General features: G+C 40.9%; 1 protein-coding gene across 8 annotated transcripts in view; it reads right to left on the reverse strand.

Moving 5' to 3' along the window:
- Positions 1 to 21,535: 21,535 nt before the first annotated feature.
- The window catches only part of LOC128808808 (protein TUNAR), a 160,219-nt gene continuing 158,028 nt past the window's right edge, over positions 21,536 to 23,726 (reverse strand). For all 8 annotated transcript variants that reach the window (XM_053980363.1, XM_053980362.1, XM_053980366.1 and 5 more), the window contains one exon: positions 21,536 to 22,070. In XM_053980363.1, coding sequence (XP_053836338.1) covers positions 21,885 to 22,070 — 186 coding nt within the window. In that variant the 3' untranslated portion in view covers positions 21,536 to 21,884. The remainder of the gene's footprint in view (positions 22,071 to 23,726) is intronic.

The following is a 23,726-nucleotide window of genomic DNA, read 5'->3' on the forward strand; positions in this document are numbered from 1 at the left end:
TTTCTTCTTGAAAACATTACTGCATCATTTGTTTTATTTCATCTCAATAGAAAATACAGCAGCAATGCATGACATGCTTACAAACTGTAGCCGTGCATTTGGTAGGGCATGATGAGGTGAAATTTATACTGAAAGGATATCTACCATATTTACAGAACAGCCTGAACACCACAGGCATCACTATGACCTAAAAGAAAAGAGAAATACATAGAAAATTGCACAGTGAGTTTCAGATGAGGGATGCTGAGGACCAGTGGGTGTAGCAAAAGAGATTTCAGGCAGGGAGGGGTAGAGAGTTTGGTTTCTGGAGAGACCTAATTTGGTATTCTACTTGACACTCAGAAATGCAAACTGTTGGAAAATTTCCTACAGTCTTCAAGTTCCTAAGTCCACTTAACATCCACATAATAAAACAGATGCTGTGTGTCTGCCTGAAACATTACAGCACTTCGGTACCAGCCACCTCTAAATGATCATGTCAAATTTAGGTGAGGAAGACACTCATGTTCCTGTTAAGATCTACCCTTGCTCCCTTCTTCCACACATTCTTTACACATTTGTATTTACTTCCTTATGCGTTAAACCATACTATTTAAGTACTATTTGCAGTACTCAGAGATTTGAAACACAATGATAGTAAATTATTTAGCAAACAATTAGAGGAAGGAGTGCAAACAAAACCACTAATTTCCAAAAGTATCTTTAATCACTTGGTGCAGGCTCAGAACCCCAAGCAAATATTAAGATAATTAATAGCTGTCAACTTGTCAGTCAGATGTAAAGCACCTTCAGTCAATTATGCAAACATGCCCCTCATACTTCAGAAGGTGTGAGCACAGCTACCTGCTGTTTCTGTCAAGGTCACACTGACTTCACAACACTCTTCCCACTGTGCAGAAGTTCAAATCTATTCTGATAGCTCCTTTAGAATTTCCAAGCCTTTGTTCAGCAATCACTATCAATGAATGAAACGCTCACTTTATATCTCCGGTGAGTACTTCAAACATAACCTTTGAATTATCCTCCAATAATTGGATGACAGATGACGTACATATGAGTTTGGATGTAAAACTTGTTCTAACAAAATCCAGACAAGCACAGAGATGTAGAATTCATGATCAAAAAGGCAAAACAAGGCATCTTTCCAGAAGAAGGCTGTTCCCATTCTTTGTTTTGCAGGAAAGATTTTGGCTTATAAGACTTAGAAGTACCTTGTCACTTGATAGCAACATATTCATGCCTTCAATAACTACTTAAAGTATTAAATATAGCTGCAAATTCTTGTGTTGTGGCTCTTTGGGATTCTTAGCATCCTGTGAGGTGTGCTTTCCCCCACCCCTTTTAAGCAATAACCACTAGTGGAGGATGAGATTGCTGCCTCCACCTTACTCTGGACTTTGGGGGTGGATGGCAACATGGTAGCCAAGGGCTGTCTGGAATGGTGACCCAGACGTCTTGCTGGTATGCAAATATGACCATAAGTCACTCATCTTTCCCTATAAATAGCAGACAGCCCAGGGCCCATGGAGCTCTCCTGTACGGCAGCGGGCTGCACGCCAGGATCTCTCCTTGAGCAGGGACACCTCTCAAGGTTACTCCTCAGGTTGAGAGATCCCATCCCACAACTGATCCTCACTAAGTAGTTATAGCATGACAAACTTTGACTTCTTGGCTAAGCAGTCTAAAGGATTCACTGTGCATGTATAATCCTTTCAACCTAAACTGTTGACCAAGTCTGGGACTAGGAGTGGACCCAGCTGTGGCTAGACTGCTCTCTGAGACAGGGTTCAGAAAGAGGGACAGTCTATTCTGAACCTCATGATTCACTGGGAGGGTCTTCTTGACAGTTTTGTCTGACCCTGTCCTCTATGCAGTAGCTAATCAAGTATACCTTGCCAACAAATCTTGTTAAATCACTGTCACATTTACCATTGAACATTAACTCACAACTTTATATTGACACAGTATATGGTGGTTTCTTTCTTGTGAGTGAAGGGCATCACACCAAGACACAAAGCATATCAGTCTATCTATTTATTTATATGAGAAAAAAGCCAGGAGGAATGTTGCTGGAGATATGCCAATGCCTCCACCAAGAGAGCACTCTCTGGGAGGAGTGCAACTCTAAACACCCATCTTCATGTTGGTACACCCTCATAACCTCACAGGAGGCAGAAAATACCCATAATTTTTTTCCCATTTCTATCAGTTTTGCTAACTTAATACTATAAATCCTCTTCAGTTCTTTTGCTGAGCATTGTTGAAGATTACATATTTGTACTTAACTATTGCTGCTTTTGAATACAATATAAGCGTGCTTTAGTGCATTTCTGTGAGACTTCGTTGCTCTGACTTCCTAGTGAAGGAAAGCAGCATATCGAGATAGAGTAGGACAGTTTGTCTTCTGGTACAGGACTGTACAGAAATCCTGGCATAGTTATTTGCATGTGGAGTGCTTCATGTGTTAATGCTAAATGTAAAGGCAGGCACAGAGTGCCTCACTGCCTTTCTGAAGGATAGCATGTCTGTGTGGGTGCTGCATTAATCCTGTGACCCACAAAGGGAGAGTACAAGGATTAGGTTTCTAAAAGAAATTAGACACCCAAAACCTATTTTAGTATGTTACTTCAGGTGCTTTTATCACATGAAGTCTTCAACCTCCAATACTCAGGCACTGCCTAGCATCTCAGTGGCCAGCTCTGTAGATTCAGACTCCTTTTCTCTGAGCAACTCATTTCCATCTCTGACAGAAGGAATTAAAGAAAAAAAAGGAGGGGTGGGGAAAGGGGGGGAAAAAAAACCCTTGAAGTGTCTAAGTTTAAGTAGCTCAGAGATATTTTAAAGGGCTCTGAAAGAAACCTGTATTTGCGAGCCCTGGAGGAGGAGGCATGGGGAAGAAGATTATGGCCTCCCCTCACTCCCCGTCCATCAGGCTGGGAAGAGTCAGCAGCATGTCTGTGGGCTCCTGTGGCTCAGTTGCCCAGTCCTCTGAAAATGTACTGGCTTAAACTTCTGTTTGTTCAGGACTTCTGTACTGCACTGCATGGCAGGCCAGCCCTGGGAGTGCAGCTTTGGAGACTCACTTGTGCTCCATTTGCATATTCTTGTGAGTCTCGCTAGAAAGCTTTGCACTTGCATCTTCAGAGTCTGGAGGCCACCCAAAAGAAACCAGCATTGAACTTAAACTCATTTTAGTCTCTGGAGCTGATGCTGCATTTTGAGAGCTAGCTCATGCCATAGGCAATGAATGGTGATTTTATGCCCCAGAGCAGATTTACTGCAAGATCCCTTTCTCAGGGTGAGAAACAGCCTTGGCTTTAAACAAGGGGACACAGCTTTTCAGCATCTGGATGCTTCTAACATCAAGTATGGTAAGGGCTCTCTAGAGACAGTTTTCACTGTCCATTAACTTTTGCAGTGTGTCAGCTTTCCAGTGTAGTTGAAGTCACTATGGAGCTCAGGGTGTTAGGACAAAACATGCCAATAAGACAATAAAATTCTCTGGACTAGCAAACGTGAGCCAGAAATCTTGGTTGACTCTTCTCTAGTAAAGTAATCTTGCATGTTTACAGCTCACAAAAACTTAAAACCAGCTCCCACAGCCTAAAATAAGTGCATTTTGCCCAGAGACAAGTTAGAGCTCCCTGTTGCTAGACAGCAGCAGAGGCAGCAGCTGGGACAGATGGAAAGTCATGCTATGAGTGGTCAGCTAATGCTGATCCATGAGAAATGATTTTGCACATTATGCAGCATAGTCAAGTAGTTTTGCAACTTTTTAGGAGACTAGAGAAAAGATCAAGAACAAAACTTGTGTTGAGGTTTGAGGCTGCCTATGACTGGTACAGATTTTTTTCTTTTCATTTCTTTTCATTTCTTATCCAGAAGCAAGAAGGCTGTTATCACTGTAGGACCAGGCTATAGACTTGGGGCCTTGTCGTAGACCTCTAGCAGATAAAGTGGGATATTGCCTAAACATTGTCTTGGTTTAAGGCAATTTAAGTGGACAGACACTCCAAAATGAATTACCTCCCTTTTCAGTTTTAACCCTTCCCTTTGCATCCACAAATGCAAGTAGATATAAGTAAAAGAGTAACTATTTACTAGAAAAAAAACAAACAAACAAACAAAAAAAAAAAAAAAACAGCAACAAGAAAAATAACAGTAAATAATAAGTGGGTACAAAGTTGCTGCATCTCCCAGGCAATGTGCCCTCCATCCATCCAGCGGTGGCAGCTTCATTGACAGAGGTGGCTGAAAGACTCTGGCGGTGGAGAAACTCCCGAGCAAGAGAGATCTGCAAACCTGCAGAGCCAATTTCTCTGCCTCCTGCTGGCTGGCTGGACCTGGCTGGTGTCAGCACTGCTGTTTCTGAGCCATCTGTTGGTGTGTTGCCACAAGTGGTGTCCCCAAGCATGGGAACCAGCACCCCCCAGCCCCAGTGGCTCTGGCTGCGCACCGCGGCTGTAGACAGGCATTGTGAAATTTTCCTTGAAGCAGTTTAGCACTGCAAAATGCAGTTTCTTGCAAGCAGGCAAGGAGCTCAGAGAGAACAAAAGCAGGCTTCTGCCTTGCTCTGTTCCAGCTTCCCCTCAGGAAAGAAAGGGAAAGGGGAAGAGAATTCTGCCTGTGAGACCCTGACCTCAAAAGGACCTGACCTCTGTGGTTCTGTGTCCAGCTGCCAGGTCTTAGAGAGACAGTAATATTTTTGGGCACAGGTAGATATGGAATACAATAACACATTGGGCTGCCCAGGACAACGTTGTATAATCTGGTGCTCTAGTAGAAAGATGAAAAGGACTTATAGCCAGATTACTGTTCGTAAGACCTCACTCCTCATATGTGCTCTTAGATGACTTTTCAATTCACTAAGAAAATTGCTGTAGTTGGATGAGCCCTCAAAAATTGTCTCTTTTTTTCACTGTCCAGAGAAGTGAAAAAAAGTGGAAAAAAAGTGGAAAACAGGAAGTATTTAAAGTAGAACACTACTCTCCAAAATAGCACATGCATCATTATGCACTATTGAGTGACCACTTACCAGTCTTGTGCACAGAATTCAACATTTATTTATGTTTAGATCTTGTACTTAAACTACATTTACAATGTCACTGAAGAGAAATGATTTTGTAAGGGCACGGAAATCTCTTTCTTCCTTCCTTGAAGAAGCCAGGATGGTATAAGGAACACCAGTGTACACTAAGTTTAATCTGTGTTAAGATGTCCATCTTTCTCAGAGGAGAAGATAGATTGCTCTAATATGCAAGGTTTTGTAATAACAAAATATCTCACCTAAAAGTGTAGCTTAGCTGGTAGATTAGGTAGAAAGAATTATTCCCATGTAGATTCTAACATTGTATTTTAATAAATGTTTTAAATAAAGGGAAGGCTACTTCCCATGCAGTTTTGCTTTGTTCTAATGAAATATTTACCATGCTGTAATTGCAGTCCATCCCTCAGGCAGAAGAATACTGCCAGCCATGTAATAAATATTCTACTATGCCTAAGCTAGGCTTTTTGAAAAAGAAATTTCTCTTAGTAGGTAAGAGTTGTTTAATAATGGTTTGTTCTGAGATGACCACTAAGGAATTTGTTCATTAAATGGATTTCAGAAACAGCAGGAGTGTAAGATTCTTCACACATCATCACATTTAGCTAATCATTTATACATTCAAAAAATTTTACTAACTATGCCTCACAGAGGAGAAACAAGCCACATGAGTCAAATCACCAAGTTACTTCTCAATTGCAAAGTCACTTCATAAAATCACCTCTAAAAATAGAGGAAGCTCTTTTGAAAAAAGAAAAAACAGAAAAGCTAGAGAGGGTAATGTGCAGAATCAGCTAGTTCCCCACTACCATAACTCTGCTGCTCATCTTAAATCAGCTGAGACCCCAGATCTCCCTTCAGTCAGTGCCAGAGTACTTTTTTCCCTTCCAAAACTATTCTAAAGGAAAAAAAAATCTAATTTAATAATAACAAAGAACATCAAAACAGGGCTGGATTTATTTCCACACTACACAAAGTCTGTGGTCTATGTCCAAGGACAAGGATCATGTACTCACTTTTGAGTCACATCCACAAGTGTTTTTCACCTCTCTGGCCATAGATGCCCTTTTCCACTAGAGCTGATATGGGCTCAGCATCTTCAGGCTCATGCCAATACTTAATTTCAGTTTACAAAGAAATAACTGCAAGTACTTCTGTAAAGCAAAATTACTTGGAATAGTGGAAGTTCATGTGGCACTGTAGAGAAGACAGAAAATGTCACAGGAATTCCCACACTGCTTCCTATCTCTATTACTGTTCACAGCTTTTCTGTCAGGAAAAAAACATGATGGGGACAGGCAGGGAGAGAGAATGCAGCAGGAGAAAGAGTGAAACTGCTCATTTCTCTCAGTTCCCTCTCTCCCTCTTTACCTTTCTTTTCTGGGCTTTGATCTAATACTTCGATCTGACAAATGGAAAAGAACATAGGATCGCCAGGAGGTAGCAATAAATATGCAGCAGTACTTTTCTGCCTTTAGTTTTCACCTTCATTCATAGCAGAAAAATTGCCTCAACATATTCTTCCTTACAGAATGGGGAGGAGGACACTTTATGCCAAACAGAGATGTATTTGTTTCCTCTTAAAAGATCAGCCTCTTACTTCTGTATTCAGAAGTGTGTATTTAGAGAGTTGCTACATTGCCAACAACCAGACTTTAAATATTTATTGCCTGTGTGGTTGAAAAATAATACAATCAGATGACAAGCAATCCTCCACAGATTCTCCCTCTGACAATATTTCAAGCCATGGGGGAACACACACTACAGCTAGCTGGCAACTTATTCCATGAGCAGCACTGCAGGGACAGATCCTGCTTGAATGCTGGGTTCCCCCACAACTGGAAGGGGAACACAAGCCTAAGGAGACCAGGGCTTCATATCTCACAGAAAAGATCCAGACTCCCAAACCAAAACAGAGGGAAAGGATCATCAGAATAGTAATGTTCAGTTTTGAATACTCTTGATGCACCACACAGAGAATTACCCTGGGTAGGGCTTTGGGACTGCAGAATCTGTGCCAGCCATTCGACAGCCTGTGTCTCCCCATATATCCACAGAGGAGGCATCTTGACCAGCAGTGAAGGCAAAGTCACAACAAATGGGAAACTCTCCTTTGGACAGACTAAGCCTACAATTTAACAAATATTCTCCTGTTCAGGTAGAGCCACTACTGTCACTGCAATAGGGAGCAATATCCCAGGAAACTGCAGCATGTCTCAAAGGATCATCCAAGATTTTCAAACACATTATGTGTCACCAGTGCTCAACATTCCCCTGCAGGACACCACTGATGTGTTCATCTGTATTAGAAGAACCACTGCTAAATCAGGCTAAGTCTTAAGGACCAATCAAACCTTTCCTCAGACATACACTCACTGTACAGTGTGGGCTTCCTCCACAGTCAAGTATGATCTGGGAACTGTGGAATACTTTCTGCCCATTCTGTTAACTTTTGGAAGATGGAGTCAAATGCAAAATGCTCTTCAAAAGTTTCAGTTAAAAATATTGATGAGCTTTTAGATAAAGGCTTCTAGCTTTTAGTCATTTTTATGGCAAATTGCAAAGCTTTAATTTTTCCTTGTTCATGGTGCTTCAGCTATACCTCAAACTTAGCTCTATAAGAGTGTCCAGTCTCCACTGAATTGACCACGGTGCATTGTACAGTTGTACAGTTGCTGCATTGTACAATTTTTTTTCTGAACCACACTGTTACACACAGGAAATTTTTCCCCTTTTTTTTTTCTAAAAAGCTAAGAACCTGCCGAAAAGTGCAGATGCATAAGTAACACTTAACATATATGACAAATCAGGAAGCTTTCCTGCTACTAAATTGATAATTTCTCTTGTAAATATAGACAAAATAAATTTATTTTAGTTTTGCCATTTCCAATTTCTCTTGTCTGGGCCCTGCAGTTATGAAACTCTTGATTAACTGTCACGTAGAGTGAGAGTAGGGATCTTTTCATGCAGCACTTGGGTTGCCAAAGGCTTGTTGGCTTATTCCAGGAAAGGTGAAGTCATTACCTGTGATACTCTGTAAATACAAAGAGATAAGATGAAAGCACAGCATGACTTCTCACACATGGGTGCAGATGGACCAGCTGAAGTTACTATGATGAGTATGAACATCTCTGTTAGCAATGATGCAGCACCCACAACTCACATCCCTAGCTGTAAGTATAGGGATACTGAAGTAAATGACAGAATTGCTCCTTGCCTCTCCTGCCCTAATACAGGACAGAACAAATGCATTTTCCAATGCATTTTCACTCTTATAAAATATGCAAGAATGCAGAAGTGTTATTTATGGCTTTCAAAAGGCTAGAAAAAGCAAAATGTTGGCAAGGATTTTGCACAGAAAAGGTCAAACCCATGTTATGAAGTAGCCATAAAGAATGGAAATAAAAGCATAATGCCTTTCTTTAGAGGCACAATATTAAAATTTAATTTCTAAATACTGCAAAAGAAGAAAATATATAAGAAAAAAATTATGTTTCAAAGCATATAGGCTAAACACACACCAAAATTAAAAACACTCATGAGGAAGGCAAAATTTCACATCTCTTATAAATGAAAGGCTAAACTAGTCAATAAAAAAAGAGTTGAAAAAAGCAATGCAAATCTTAATAATACCGGTGAGATGGTAGAAAGAGAGGACAAGGGGAGATGGCCAGCAATGAACATCCTATGCTCAGAAGACATGCTGGGAAAATGCCAGAAACAAGTGGCAGACAGGATTTTCATTCTGCTTAAACTAGCTTCATTCCTTGAGAGACTCTACTGTCCTGAACAGGGTTATTTCAGTTTTACTCCTGAGAGCAGGGGCATTCTTAAAAACTTTTTATGCCTCTGACAGAAGGCATTCCTTAATTTGCCCAGTTTTGTCAGATGTTATGTGGGTTTTACAGCACTTGATATTATCTAGATGAGATAAGGGAATTCACAGCCTTGGCCAGATACCCTCATGCCTTTGCTTCAGTGGTATCCCAACCTGGCAGAGCAGACTGCCTCCCATTTGCTACCCACCACATGCCCAGAGGGCAGCTGGCACAGGGGACTCCAAGGGACATGGTTATATAAATAAGGAAAAGCTAAAGGTTTTCATGAGCTAAACTCATATGTAACAGCAATAAGTATATTAATGGGTAAAAGTAGCACTGATGTTTATTGCAGGAAGATTTCCTCTTGGCTTCATGTCCTGGGCTGTATGACACAGGAGAGCCATGGGCTGCTTTCACCTTGCATGAACAAATCAAATCTTCAGGGAACAGCTTTAACAACTTACTTCCCCAGAAAAGTCTGAGCCCTTTTCTCATGGGTAAAGGGATAAGAAAAACTCATAAAATCAACAAATGTCCAATGCCCTAAGATACAGCCTTTCTCCTGATGGCAAGGGTAAATCTACTGTCTTTTCCTTTTTGGACAAAACACTTTTCTTTCTTCCTAACCTAAACATTTGCCTCAGGTTTATCCCTGTGGAGATGAAGGAACGGAGAAGAGCAGAGAACTTGCCATTGCCCCTTCTTCAGCTGTCACATCCCACTCCCAGCTCTCCTCTGAGATCACTTCCCTGTGCTTGCACTTGGTAGAGGCTGGTTCAAGATGTACCAGCCTCAAGATGTATCTTGTTTTCCCAAGCACTCCTTGCTACCCCAGCACAGGGGCTTCATCAGCATCTCAGTTCTGCCCCAAATGTGCTGCCCTCCCCCAGGCTGCCCTGCTGGGCAGGGTGCTCATGTGACAGGTTTCTGTCTCTCTGCAGCCAAGGAGGGCCAGGGCCAGCACAGCCGGTCCCAAAGCTGAAACATCTCTGGCTCTGCCCTGACCATGAGCTTTGGCCTCAGACATAGGTGTAGGACAGAGTTGTGCAACAGAACATGTAATTTTCATCACAGAACACCTTCAGGCTGTTATCTCCAGCTCAGACTGCTTTTGGGGGCAGCCACGCTCACTTCAAGGGTTTCCCACTACCAAAGCAGTCATTGGCAGTGTGTGTCGATATACCCAGCAAGGAGAACAACGCAGTCTCAAGCTGCGTCAGGGAAAATATAGGTTGGATATTGGGAAGAAGTTTTTCACAGAAAGAGTGATAAAATATTGGAATGGCCTGCCTGGGGAGGTGTGGAGTCACTATCCCTGAATGGGTTCAAAAAAAGACTGGATATGGCACTTGGTGCCATGGGTTAGTTCAGGTGTTTAGGGCATGGGTTGGATTTATGATCTTGAAGGTCTCTTCCAACCCAGCCATTCTGTGATTCTGTGTGGTTCTGTATGACAACAAATGTTAGAGGAAACACAAAGAAAAATTAATTAAACATGTGTATAAAAATAATTACATTCTACAAAAGGACACATGCAAACTGACATTCCATGGATGATTCATGCTTCCCTGCTTTTTTCCCCATGTTTCCTTGAGGCCTGCTCTTAGTCATCTTGAGGAGTGTGTGTTTGCTCACAGAACCATGCTGCCTTCATGGAGAGCACTCACCTGATCCCACGTCCTCTTCACCACCAGCACGGCCACATCTGCTGGAACGAAGCACATGAGATCTCAAGAACAGCCACAGATCTGCCTGTGTCTTCTAGACTTTTCCAATCCTCTGGAGAAAAAAAAAGCTCAAAACCCATACAGACTCACTAACAGGCAGGTTTTTAGGACCTCAGCTTCTTTACAGATGGCTGCAAAGGTTCAATTAGATTAGCTGTGACCTCGTGAGCATGAAATCAACTTGATCACCATCACTAGCTCTGTAAGACTAGCACTGCAGGAAGAATGGGATTGTACCAGACAGTAAACTGAAATGATTCTTTTTTTCTAAGCAGCTTTATCAAAAACCTCAGAGGCCTCATTACAAGGGACTCTGACATCTCCACCCCTCAGCTCTTTCTCTATTAAACAAAGTGTGTAAGGAAGGAATTTTAGATGGCCCTTGCAATGCTGCACTGATTGCAGCATTCAGTCACAGATTCCTGTATAGTGATCTTCCTTTATGGCTCAAAGTGCTTCACCACAGGCTCTGATGGTTGCACTTCAGTCCAAGAAGTTCTGATAGCTCTCTGCAGCTGCCCTGGTACTGGGTCTCACTTACCAGCCTTTTTTGCTCCCAGCCAGAAAAGCTGTGCTGAGGGGTAGCTGTATTATCACTGTGTGGTGGTGATGTATTTCTGGCAAGCTTCAAACGAAGAAAGGAGCAGAGCTGGTAGAAAAAGCAAAGCATGGCAGGTATGCGATAGGAGCAGCCCACAGCTGTTCTGGCGGTGAGAAATGGTGATGCTCAGCACAGCTGGTGACATTGGTGATTGAAATGGGATCAGAAGATAAAATAGAGCCTTGGGCAAGGAAGAGGTTCTCAATTTAAATCTGAGGCACATAAAGCAGAGAGAGCTGGCCATTTAAGCAAGACTATTTAGCTATGATATTTTGTAAGGAATGGACAAGGCTGATATTATGAGCCAGGAAACAAGGAGGGAGTTGCAGAAAGGCAAAAAGGGACTGAGATGAAAATGAATGAATGTTCTGGGACATTTGTTCTCTTCTATTTCAGAGAAATACCTCTTTCAAGCAGTAATAACCTCCCTAAAAAGCAAAATGGACTGAATGTTTAGTGAGGCTGCAGGACACTGCCCTGCTCCAGTGAAGCACTTAAGCACATCCTTACTTTCAGGCTTATGGGCAGCCCAGAAAACCAACAGAACCATGCACTTTCTTGGACAGAATTATGAATACAAATGCTCTGCTGGATTCAGACCTGGGAGCTAGATTCTGCCTTCAGCTCCAGTCATGTAGCTTCAACAAAGGCTGGACTGACAGCTGGGAAACACCACCCTGTGTGTATGTGAATGTAATGAAAAAGATCTTACCAGAGAAAAGATACTGAATTGAACTAATATATTTAACTTTTACATAATAAAGTTATAAGTTTCAAGGTAGTTTTCAAAGAGCCTTTGGATATATGCTCTATATCCTTCCGCTTTTACCACTCCTCTGGAAATCATGGCTTCTAAAAAGTACTTATTTCTTACAGGATTCTATACATTTTGGTCTGTGGAGCCTGAATTGATTGATACAAATGGATATGTTTCATTTTTACAACTGAGCTATTTAATTTCTTTTGTTAAAACTACTTCTCAGCAATGGCATATCAACAATGTTATCATGAAGGACTTGATGAGTAAAAAGACACACTGAAGGAGGAAACCATCTGTTTGAAAGAAGAGTGTCCATTCTCTGTACAGGGAACAAGACTATAAATAAAAACTTACTGATTTGAAAGGATATTGGAAAGTACCAGTCAGATTCTGTTTTACTGTTAAGCCACACTTCAGTACATCCTTCTGGAAACCAAGCATGGACTAATGGATGAATAATCTGCATGCCTATTGATTTCTTTATTTAGTTTGCAGGCAGTGGAATTGAAGCACAAGGATCACTGTTTTCAGACCTTTTACTTTATTCTGAAAAATGACAAAATGCTATACAAAACTTTTGAGCTCATTTGACAATTGTAGAGATGTCTCAGAAGTAAAAGTGGGTTTCAGCTGGTATTAATTGTGGTATTTTAATAACATGAGATCTTTATCCTCTTCAGGTTTCATGGCATCAAAAGAATTCTACTTTTGCCACTAATTTTGTAAGGACCCTTTATTTTCAGACAAGCAACAATTTTGAATCAATCCAAATTACTAACTTCTACTAAAGAACGTCACATAAGGTGTCATCCCCCTGATAAGAAATGCTGTAAATCTGGTAAGGGATGAGGAGAAGGCTGAGGTGCTTAACAACTTTTTCCCTCAATCTTCAATGGCAACCTCTCTTTCCACACCTCTGGAGTGGATGGACAGCAGGGTGGGGACTGGGGAGCTAAATGCCTCCACTGAAAACTGAAAATGGGCAAGTTTTAGATCAGATAGGAAGGAATTCTTTACTGTGAGAGTAGTGAAGACCTGCCACAGCTTGCCCAGAGAAGCTGTGGATGATCCATCCCTGGCTCAAGGCCAGGTTGGATGGGGCTCTGAGCAACCTGGTCTAGTGAAAGGTGTCCCTAGCCAAGACAGGGGGAGTTGGAATGAAATGACTTTACAACCCCAAACATTCTATGATTCTATTATGATTGTTAGTTTTGTATCTTATTTAGTCTCTGAGATGATGGGAATATCTCAGCAATTCCATGAAGAATTTGTGAGCACTCCAGGCACTGTGGATGAAACATGCCATTACTGCAATTCTTACAGCACCATGTCATGGAAGTGCTCTCAAGTCAAGTAAGACTTATATAAGTGACTCTTAAAAGCTGAGCTACACTTAAAATTATCCTTAAACAATCTGAGAATTTTAAACCAAACAGAGTCAAATTTTAGATAAGAAGATTCTCAGCTGGATACCCAGGCCTTCAGCTGTGGTCCTCCCACCCCACCCTTTCACATGGCAGGAGCCTGAGGAATACAGATGCAGAAAACTGCTCCCTTTTCAAACTGTACCAAGAAGTGAGGCAGCTCCTATTAGGACTGGATAAGGATTTTGTGATTGCCTAGTTTCTAGAAAAGGAAGCTGAGGGAGGATGTCATTGTTCTCTACAGCTTCCTGAGGAGGGAAGGTAGAGGGGAAGGTACTAAGCATTTCTCCCTGGGATACAGTGATATGTGGTCTGGGAATGGCGTCCGAAGTTGCATCAGGGGAGATCCAGAGATGGCATTAGGAAACATTTCTTTACCAAGAGTGTGGTCTGGAACAGGTCTGCAATAGGCTTCCTAGAGAGGTGGTTGATGTCCCATACCTGCCAGTATTTAAGAGGCATTTGGACAGTGCCCTTAGTAATGTGCTCTAGCTTTTGGAGAGTCCAGATGGTTGTTGTAGGTCCCTTCCAACTAAAGTATTCTATTCTATTCTATTCTATTCTATTCTATTCTATTCTATTCTACTCTACTCTGTTCTATTCTATTCTATCCTATCCTATAGGAAAGTGCACATACAGGAAAATACGGAGAGTAAGGGATTGCAGCATCACACATCCTCTGGGGAATTGGCATGGTCCCATTTTGGAAGATGTCTTTTCAGGCCACTTGAGTGAAAGCAGGGGTGAATTCTGGGGATGAGGATGGCACCAGGTACTGCCAAGGACACTTCACAGCTCCTGAGAGCCACTTCTCTAAAAAGATGTATTTTGAGGAAAGACATTCAAAGAGCACCTTAAGAAATCACTGGCTGCTTTTCTGTTTTATGTTAGACTAGTGCTTAGTGGTGTTTTTTTTCTTTAGACCAATGAAACCAGACAGAAAATGGTGACATTTCAAATTTTGGGATGTTAATGACTTGACTATTATTGCCTTTCATCAAATGTAGAGGGCACTGAACACTTGGTCTGTCAGGGTACACTGCTGCCCCATGGGAGAAGGTCAGCCAGGAGCTGAGCACTGTCTGTGGTCATCAGATTTTTTGCCTTGCTCTGTAAATTGCAAATACACTACAGTGCACTGATTCAAGGAGTTTCACAGCTGGATTTTTTTTTTTTCTAAACCCAAAAGAATCTAGTATTTTATGTAGCACCATATCAGGGTCACTTGGGCCATATAAACAATCTCAAGAAATAACACCCCTTTCTTGTGTAAATGGTCATATACCTTCAGTCTAAGCTTGTAGTGAGGTTTGCATATTTGAATTGTACTTTTGGATGTGATATATTTATCTTTGTGATCTTTAAAACAGGAGATGGGAATGTACTGGAAAGAGGCTTATAAAACTTAAAAAGCAACAAAGGATGCAAAATCCATTTGCTGATGTTTGCACAGCTCAGTGAAACTGTACATAAATATTATTATACAATCAAATAGAAATAGTGTGTTGGCTGATGGTGAAACAGAAAGGACAATGTAAAACATTCAGCACTGAGATTTTTTTAAAGCCATTTAGGGAAATGCTTAGTTTCTGATGGAAAATGTAGATTTCATATTCCTCTATGGTGTTTATTCTTTTATTGGTTAGGCAGGCTTTAGCATCATTCTCATCATTCACGCAGTCTGAAAAAAATCAGCTGAAAATAAGGTCAATGAGACAAAGAGAAATAGCTCATTGTTCAGGAAATTTCTTATTTTTCCCTGTCTGATTAGCTGTATTTCTGCTACAGCTGAATTGTCAGCTAACTATCAACTAATGCCCCAAACCTGCAAATACATATTCATATGCATATTAACTGTAAAGGAATTTAGATCCTTAATCTGAGTTATGTACATGAATAGTCTCAGCAGATTGAGCTTCTAAATTATGTCCTGGGGTGTATTATATAATGTCAGCAGGGGTATAAGAATGATAGTTGTGTGGTCTCACTTTGAGTTCGAATCTGCTCAAAATGTATATGTCTGACATGGTTTTCTTTTAGCTAATGCAAACATTTCATATACTTCTCAGTTTGCTGACATTCGTTTGAATATGCACTGCTCTAAATGATGGAACTTTGTCCCACAGAATTCCAGAAATAATGGTATCAAATTATAAAATTATTGCTAACTACGTGCACTGGATGCAAAGAAAACCACTGACTAGCTTTTCCTGCTCACAAGAATGGAATAATACAACACTGACAATATAATCTTAATTCCTTTCTTTTGCATCCAATTGCATCCATTTGCAGTACCAATGCTTTTGCATTAGCCATCATTATTACAGAAACAAGAATAGCATCTGGAAAACTAAAATTGAATTCTTTGGTAGGGGGGGAAAAAGAAGCAGCACATTAAGATTTGAAAACATATATAGTAAATTTTAATCCATACTTTAAATTGACAAAGCCAGAATTATTTATAAAGACTTTCCCATCAAGTTTGCAGCAAATAAAGGTGAGAAATCACACCCTGCTGCACAAACATTTTATTACATTTACCCACCACCAATATCAATCCACCGTAACACCACTGCTCCTCAAGAAGGTAAGTGCTGGGCAAAGCAGCCACAGTGCATTACCTGTGGCTGCCCATGGCTCCCATGTGGTGTCCCTTGCTAATGCTTGTCCCTAAACACCTGATGGCAGAGATTCACAACACCCAAGGCTTCTTATGGTGACAGCTTCATGATATCAAGGCCAAATGAAAGTATCATGGCATTTAATACGTTCCTGAAGACTTGGCTTCAGGAGCCATTTGAGTTTAACAAAGTCTCAGCATCATAAAAGAAGTCTGCCTCAGTCTGAATGGTGACTGAGTCTGTGGAGAAGAACCTGGAGTCCAGGTAATTCACTTGCATTTGCCAGACTATGAGGAATGATGGATGGGAAAAGGGCTCCCATCAGTGCCCTAGGCAGGTGGCCTTGTCACTGTCAGCCAGAAATGGATGCTCCTGCTGCTACTTCTGCCATGCAAGAGTGACATGGTTCTTTATTCTAGGAGATTAGGAAAGTTCAGAGCTGTTTATTTCCCTCAGGGGGAAGGAAGTTCTGCAGCTGTCACAAGAGGCTCAGGGCGGTGCTTGGGTCACCTTCAGCTGAACTGGGACTGGTTGCAGAAGAAGGGGTCCCAGTGGGCATAGCAAAGTGCCTTTCTATCAACAAGGCAGGATGTCCTTTCACTCTACAGAACTTGACTTGGGATCCAGGCTTTTGCACAGAACACTTTTCCTTCCACACTTTTTTGCCTGTGTGGGCCAGTTACAGCCCAGCCCCATCCCCTGGGTGTCACAGAGGCTGTGTCAGTGTGAGACCACACAAGGAGGATGGTGTGTGGTGTGCCATGGTGTGAACAGGCACTCTCCAGGTGACAGCTCCATTATGTAAAGCTGGATCGTTGGAAACAGTTGGGTGCTTTCAGCTCTACAAATTGCCTTTCAGAGTCTGAGCCCCCAGGAGAAATGCAGATAAGCAAACCTAATGCCTGAGACAAGGAAAGTCTTACTGGACACCAGATGGTTTATATGCAGATAAATGCATAGGGAAGCATGTGGGATTTCAGTCTGGTGTGGAGGTTTCCACACTGAATAGGTTTTGTTTCTCTTGGATCAGTGGTGGGGAAAGAAAGCTACACTGAGTTTATAAGATCTTCTGGGATGAGCCTCCAAAACACACAGCCAGGCATGGAAGGAGTGCAGGTTCTGCAGGGTGTCTGCAGTGCATCTGCTGGAAATAAAAGTAAATAGATTTTTTTTGCTGTTGATGTTGCATTATGCTCTACTTCATAAATTTGTAAATCTTTGTAAATCTGTGCATTCTGTTTCAGAGAAGACAAACCTCTCAGTAAACAAGAGATGCTTACATTTATGTGCACTGTGTTCCTGGGCTGCCAAACAGTTCTCTTGGGAAGCGCGCCACTCAGAGTCCTGGTCAGTGTTTTCTTTGGAGGACTGCTGCTGAAATATTTTCAATGAGGTTCTTTCTTTCAGTTAGACATACTTCTTCCAGAAACTTTCCAAGGAACAATAATATTTTTTCTCCAAAATATTGGCTATCCAGAAACAAAGTACTCCAGCCAGACCTCAAACTAATTAGTAAATTCTGCAGTACTGCCTCCCTGTAGTTCTAATTCAGTTAATTTTTATCCTTTCCCTCTATGGGCCAAGTTCTCTGCATATGCCATAATTCACACCAAAATGGTAATTCCGACTCAGAAGAGATGAGACCTCTTGACACAGATGAGATCTTGGGGCATTTGGGGTGAGCTCCAGTGTATAGACAAAGGGAAGTATAAGACACATTTAGCAATGCTTGAAGTTTGGTTGTGATGTAATTGAAGCTTTCTTTTGTATTTTGATGCCTACTGAATCAGATGCCTACTGCAGGCCAGGGGTGGGATTTATCTGGGCATTCACAAATTGAAGTATCCCCTAGATTATCAGGCAGTAACATGATGATCATGATTTACTGTCCTTAAAATAATGAAATTCAGGCCCATAGTAGATTGTTACACCACAGTAAAACAAAACAACTGCTTCTAGAGGCTGCCAGGCTGGGTTTGTGTCCAACTCTCCTCAGGCACAATGAGCCACACACTGCTGCAGAGTGCAGGTGGAAGGAGCAGAAGGTACATAACTGCAAGGACTGCCCTGAGAGCGAACACAGGATGATACAGTCCTGTATAAAGATGTGGTTCTCGAGATATTGAGTTTTCAGTGCTGCTGTAGCAACCAGATTGGAGGGCAGTAATCTGTTTTCTTTCTCCCAATCCTGTTGTGTGCATAATAAATAGTTTTATCTTCTCCCTTCTTGAAAGTCTTCTGTATCCACCAGCCAACACAACAGATAATAATGGGGACAGTGTCATCTTTCTGTCACCTTCTGAAAATATTTTTCATTCCCATGACACAGACCATCAAATACATAGGATATGTAATTGTATTCTTAGTTGCCTGAAGCAAAAGGTGATGCTTTAATATCTTATTATGATATTGGATATTAATTTCCTTCTACTCAAATGCAAAGATGAAAGTTCCTGTCACAAATGGACTAATACTTCATTTTTAAAAATTTGCTTTGGAAACTGTTTGCATTACATACAAGTCAAGCCAAAAATGAGACTGTTGGATTTTTCCTTGCCAAAGCAGATTTACCATTCAACTCTTGTAATGAGAAGTTTTATTCAACTGTTTATAGAGCAGTTACTGACTATAAGGTATCCGTGACATATATATTACCTAGTCCAATATTTCTTATAGGTGCATGCTGAAAACTGCTCACATAAAAAACGTATGAGGGTAATTTGGCTCCAGCTGTCACTGAGCCAAAGCAGGCCTGCCCACAGCTGCCTGGGTAGGCACACCTTCAGATTCTTGTATAAAATATTCCTCTTCCACTGTCATTCTCGAAAACATACTTTTCCCCTATCAGTGTTCATGAATACCAAATAAAAGGTAAAGAAATTGCCCTCAAAGGAAACACTTCATTTTTATTTAAATGAATACTTAATGAATCTACTTAAGAAGAAATTGCCCTGGGATATTTCTAGAACTATCTGTGAACAGAAACCAGTAAAATTAAAATATTAAATGTTACACTTTTTATGGAATGGGATAAACTTTTCTTCCTCTTTCAGAGGAATCAAAGTCCTGTGGCAAAGCACACTGCACACAGCTGCTGCTGGTGTGGGGTGATAGTACACCTGGACACACTGCCTACATCAGGACTAACAGGCAAAGTACAGCAGAGAAAGCGTGGAATCCTTAGGCCCTTGATCCACCATTTCAGCTTACTTGGACTATTTGCCATTCCTGACTTGCTGAAGGTGCTGGCCCATGTCTGAATAAGTGCAACTGGGCTGAGTAGCAAAAGCTCCTACTTTACTTCAGTGGGTGAGGTGTCCTATACTGTTTTCCAATGCACAGCTTTAATTTGTAATAATAATATGAAATTTCATATTGAGCATCTTCATGAAATTTCATTCATTAAGCATCTTCATGCCCCCAAGAAGATATATTAACATTTGATGCAGAGGGAGGCAAAGAAGTATCTGGCATGAGACTTCATCTTTTGACTCAGAGGATGTCCCTCTAGAAGATGAGCATGAGCCTTGGGCAGATTGCTGTGGTGTTTGCTGGAAAAGGAGAAGTTCAAGAAAAGTATCTGCAGAGAAAATCCTGGCAGGCAAGGGGCTGGCTGAAGTTACACTGCTAGCTGGAGCATGTGCAGGTGCTCAAAGCCACAGGCTGTGAGCAGCAGTAGTTTAAACAGAAGAAAAAAATGCCTACTGGAGTAAAATCTATTTTAGCCATCAGGATGATCAAAAAGTAGATTTTGCTGATTCCTTAGAATTATCAATAAATAACTATAAATTAAAAAACAAGATCATCTTCACTGAGCTACACTGTCCTGCCCCACTACTGTTTCTTCTCCTCTCTGAGACCTGCAGCTCTTCCAGCACTATGCAAACACAAATGTTTCCTCAGCCGTGCTGGCACACATGGCACTGGCTTTCTGTGCTGTTTTCTACTTCAAATCTCTGCTAATTTTCTCACCTCTCTCAGCCTGTCATGTTTTCATTAACATGAGATTATTTTTGCTTTGCTTTCCTTCAGTCTTCATATTGGATTTCATTGTAATTTATTTATTGACCTTTTTTCTACTCTTAATGGTTTTGTTATTGACTGCATGATACCATAAGAGACCAAACACCTCTGTTTATAAGAGCTGCCCCTCAGGATTTTTCAGCCTTTCTTTTATATCCGGCACTGAAATTCTGTATTTTTGAGATCATTCCTAGACCCTGGAAAATGGTGAAAAACTCATTTATTGATTCCAGAGGGACAGGTCTGCTCACTAAAATTAATGAGACTCTAAGGTCAAAATTTTCACAGCTCTAGCTTACTTCAATACCAATCCTCCTTGTGCATCTGAGGATACAATCCAAACCACAAGTCAGTAAACAATTAATTGACCTGTTTTTTTAAGAGGATATATCAGTTAGTAGGCAATGTACTGTAGGCAGCTTGAGGCAGAATTGAAGTCTCATATTTTTAATGCTTTGTATATTTATAGGTACTGAACTCTGAAGAAAAATGGTGTCATCATCATTGTACATTCCTGTCAAAAACACAAGTCAGAGAATTTCACTGCACCAACTCAGTTAAAGCACATGTCAGAGAAGCGTAAAGAGTTAATGATCCTCACATTTAAAATACACTCTGTATTTACAATCTGGATTTCACTTAAGCCCCTCTCTATAGGCTCTATAAATTTCTCTTTTCAACTGTATAAACCTCTGCTCACTTCTCTCAGCACAAGTACTTAGAGAGCGTGACCAGATACTGAATGCCATAAATTCTATGAATTTTGCAATATTTTGTGAAATGCCTCAGTGTTTCTTTCATTCGCTTTTTCTTTTTTTAACTATAAATAGAGCCTTCTTTCTGCAACCAGTCTCCAAAGGTCACCTTACAATGTTTTGCTATTTCCCATACTAAGCAGCAATGCTTTTCAGCTGACATTCCAACTTCAAGTCATGCATGTGAGCATGATGTGAGCTTGCTTCAGACCTCAGTGAGAGGGCTGCAAACAAGACTGCTGTATAATTGCTGAGAAAAATAACATCCATTGTCAAAAGGGGCACTTAATCAAACAAAATTTAGCTGCATGAATACAAGTGTCTCCAAATATTTGGTTCATGCTAAAAATATAGCACATTTATTAAAAATATATATTTATAAACATTGGTATGAATAGACACAGATGTTAAGCAAATGAGAAAGGAAAAATAACCTCGTAATGTATTTCTCCCAACATTTTATCAGGTTTAGGCAGAAGTTGCTCAACAGAATTGGTTTTTTTCATGATTGCACCATATGTTCATTCTAAATAAAAAGCTTGTCAGATTCAATGTAAGTAAAAGCAAAAACCAAGAAAAAAAACCATTTGACCTAACAGACACGTGATCTGTGCTATGAAGCTATCTTTGAGTTCAGTCTTTGCGGGTATACAGGATACATTTCTAATTATATATAGGTTACAGTTTCTTTCTTTTCCTTTATTTTTTTTTTCCTTTTTTCTTTTTTTTTTCTTTTTTTTTCTTTTTTTTTGTTTTGTTTTGGTTTGGTTTGGGGTTTTTTGTTTGTTTATTTGTTTTTATTGTGTTAAAACAACATATCCCTGGTGGATTTCTTTAGGGCTACAACTTATATAACTGCAGTCATTCTCCCCCAAACTGAAAACCAAACCGAAAGGGAGAGGGCAGGAGAGAAGAGTTAAGCTTATTACTGTGTGAAAAAGTCTTGTTAAATTAATTGTGCTTCAGTCTTTGCTGCCTTCAGGCAGTGTTTTATGATGTGTTAATATAATACAGAGTCAATTCTGATTAAAGAACTTGTCAATAGTCAACAGTGTTTGTTGTCACTCTTAATGGCCGTTTTATCTGGTCTAGTTGCATGCCTTCTAGTTTACAACGTTGTATAAATATACACAAAAATGATCACAATGAGGTTCAGAATTGTCCCAATAATTCCAAGCATTGCCAAGATGGTTTCTTCTTTGCTTTCCTTTTCTTGACTGCCTTTATCTTCTTCATTTCCACTTGTGATTACCATCTTGGTGGCCAGTTTCTTTATCCTCCCCTTCAGAATAACCTAGATTTAAGAACAAAAACATCAAAATGGATGATTAGTTGGAGCATAGAAACTCATATTAATAGTGGAGCCAATGGCAGAATTTTTGCCACATAACACATTTTATTAAGAATGCATCTGAAAAGGACTCGTATTTCTATTAGCTGTTCAGTAAATAATTAAAATCATAGTTCAGCTATTCTGTGATTTACTTATAACACTCTGCTTACGTGCCAGCAATCACTCCTAGCACACATAACTCAGCTGCTATGTCATTATAAAACTGGTCAGAAATGTACCATGAGGTGTGACTCCTCCAGCATCAGTGGGGACTTTGCCTGCACTGGGACTGCAGGAGATCATCTTGCCATGCGGTGGAGACTCCATATTTACACTTCAGTGCCAAGGGAGGGAGGGAAATAAAACTGGGAAGACCTTGCTTCTTTTTTTACTAGGAAAAAAATCATTAAAGAGAAAGGCATTTTGTCTCCCGATGAGAAGGAAGACAGCAGTGACTTCTTAATAAATAATTCAAAATAAAAGCAAAACCAAAATAACATCCATCTTGGCTTTTATTTTCCTTGTTCTTAATGTATGATGAAAAGTTACTTGCAGTGCAGTGAGCTGAAATGTATCGATCTGCCTGCAGGGAGAATACAGCCATTTCCCAAGCAACAACCCCAGCCTAAAAAAAGAAGATTCCTCAAATGTGGGATGAGCTCTGAGTCCCAGCACAGCTGAAGCTGCAAACAAAGAAGCTTCCTTGGTCTTCCCACCATCTGATTGTTCAAATTAGAAATGGATAAATTCTTATCTGTGTTTATCTAACACTGCACATTTTAATCACATGGGCAAGCCAGAGTGTCCCAGAAAACTGAAAAAGGTTGGCTGGTCTCCCAATGCCAGCTGATCTGCCAAGATCTGGGTTCAGGCAAAGCCCTGCTGCTGTCTTCCAAGCTACAAACCATATCCCATCTCATTTCTGCAGCAGAAAGCAATAGTAAGATGTAGGAAAAAAATATTCCCCAACAGCTCCTGCCTAAAAGAGGGATTTGATTTGGTCCTTTAGTGGACCCTCATTCCTTCCCCCACTAACTCACAGAGCAAAACCAGTACCTCCCAGGCAGTGTCTATATTCAGGGGGGTGAGGGCTTCCCAAAAACTGCCCACCACCTCTGTGGGCACCTGCCCTCCAGCAGGAATCAGAGGAGAGTCCTGACCTGCAGCACATCTGAGCTGCTCCTGTGCTGCACAGCCACAGAGCAGCAGCCAGAGCACTGAAAGGATGGAAAGGACTGGGGGAGGTAAGGAAATCCTGCAATGGAGAGACTGAGAGGAAGAACTGAGGATCCAGACAAAACAACCTGTATTTTTATCACATCTGCAAGTTGTTCCTATATAGGACAGAGAGTATCTGCTGGCAGCTTCCTAGAAGTGTTTGATTCCCAGCAGGTACAAGTGATTAGTGGCCACGTCGGGCTCTGCAGAGGCCTTTGTACTTACACTTGCATGAGCATTTATGTCTTTTGTCTTGTTTTAACCAGTCAGAAACCTGAGAGTACCCACAGCAGACAGCAGGACTAGGGGGTATCAAACATCAGAGCATCAAACATCAGAGCATCAAACATCAGAGCATGATCATCCAGAAGGTCTATGGATAACCTGCCTCAGGAAAGC

Source organism: Vidua macroura, chromosome 6 (assembly GCF_024509145.1).
Source record: "Vidua macroura isolate BioBank_ID:100142 chromosome 6, ASM2450914v1, whole genome shotgun sequence".
In the NCBI taxonomy this organism is placed as follows: domain Eukaryota; kingdom Metazoa; phylum Chordata; class Aves; order Passeriformes; family Viduidae; genus Vidua; species Vidua macroura.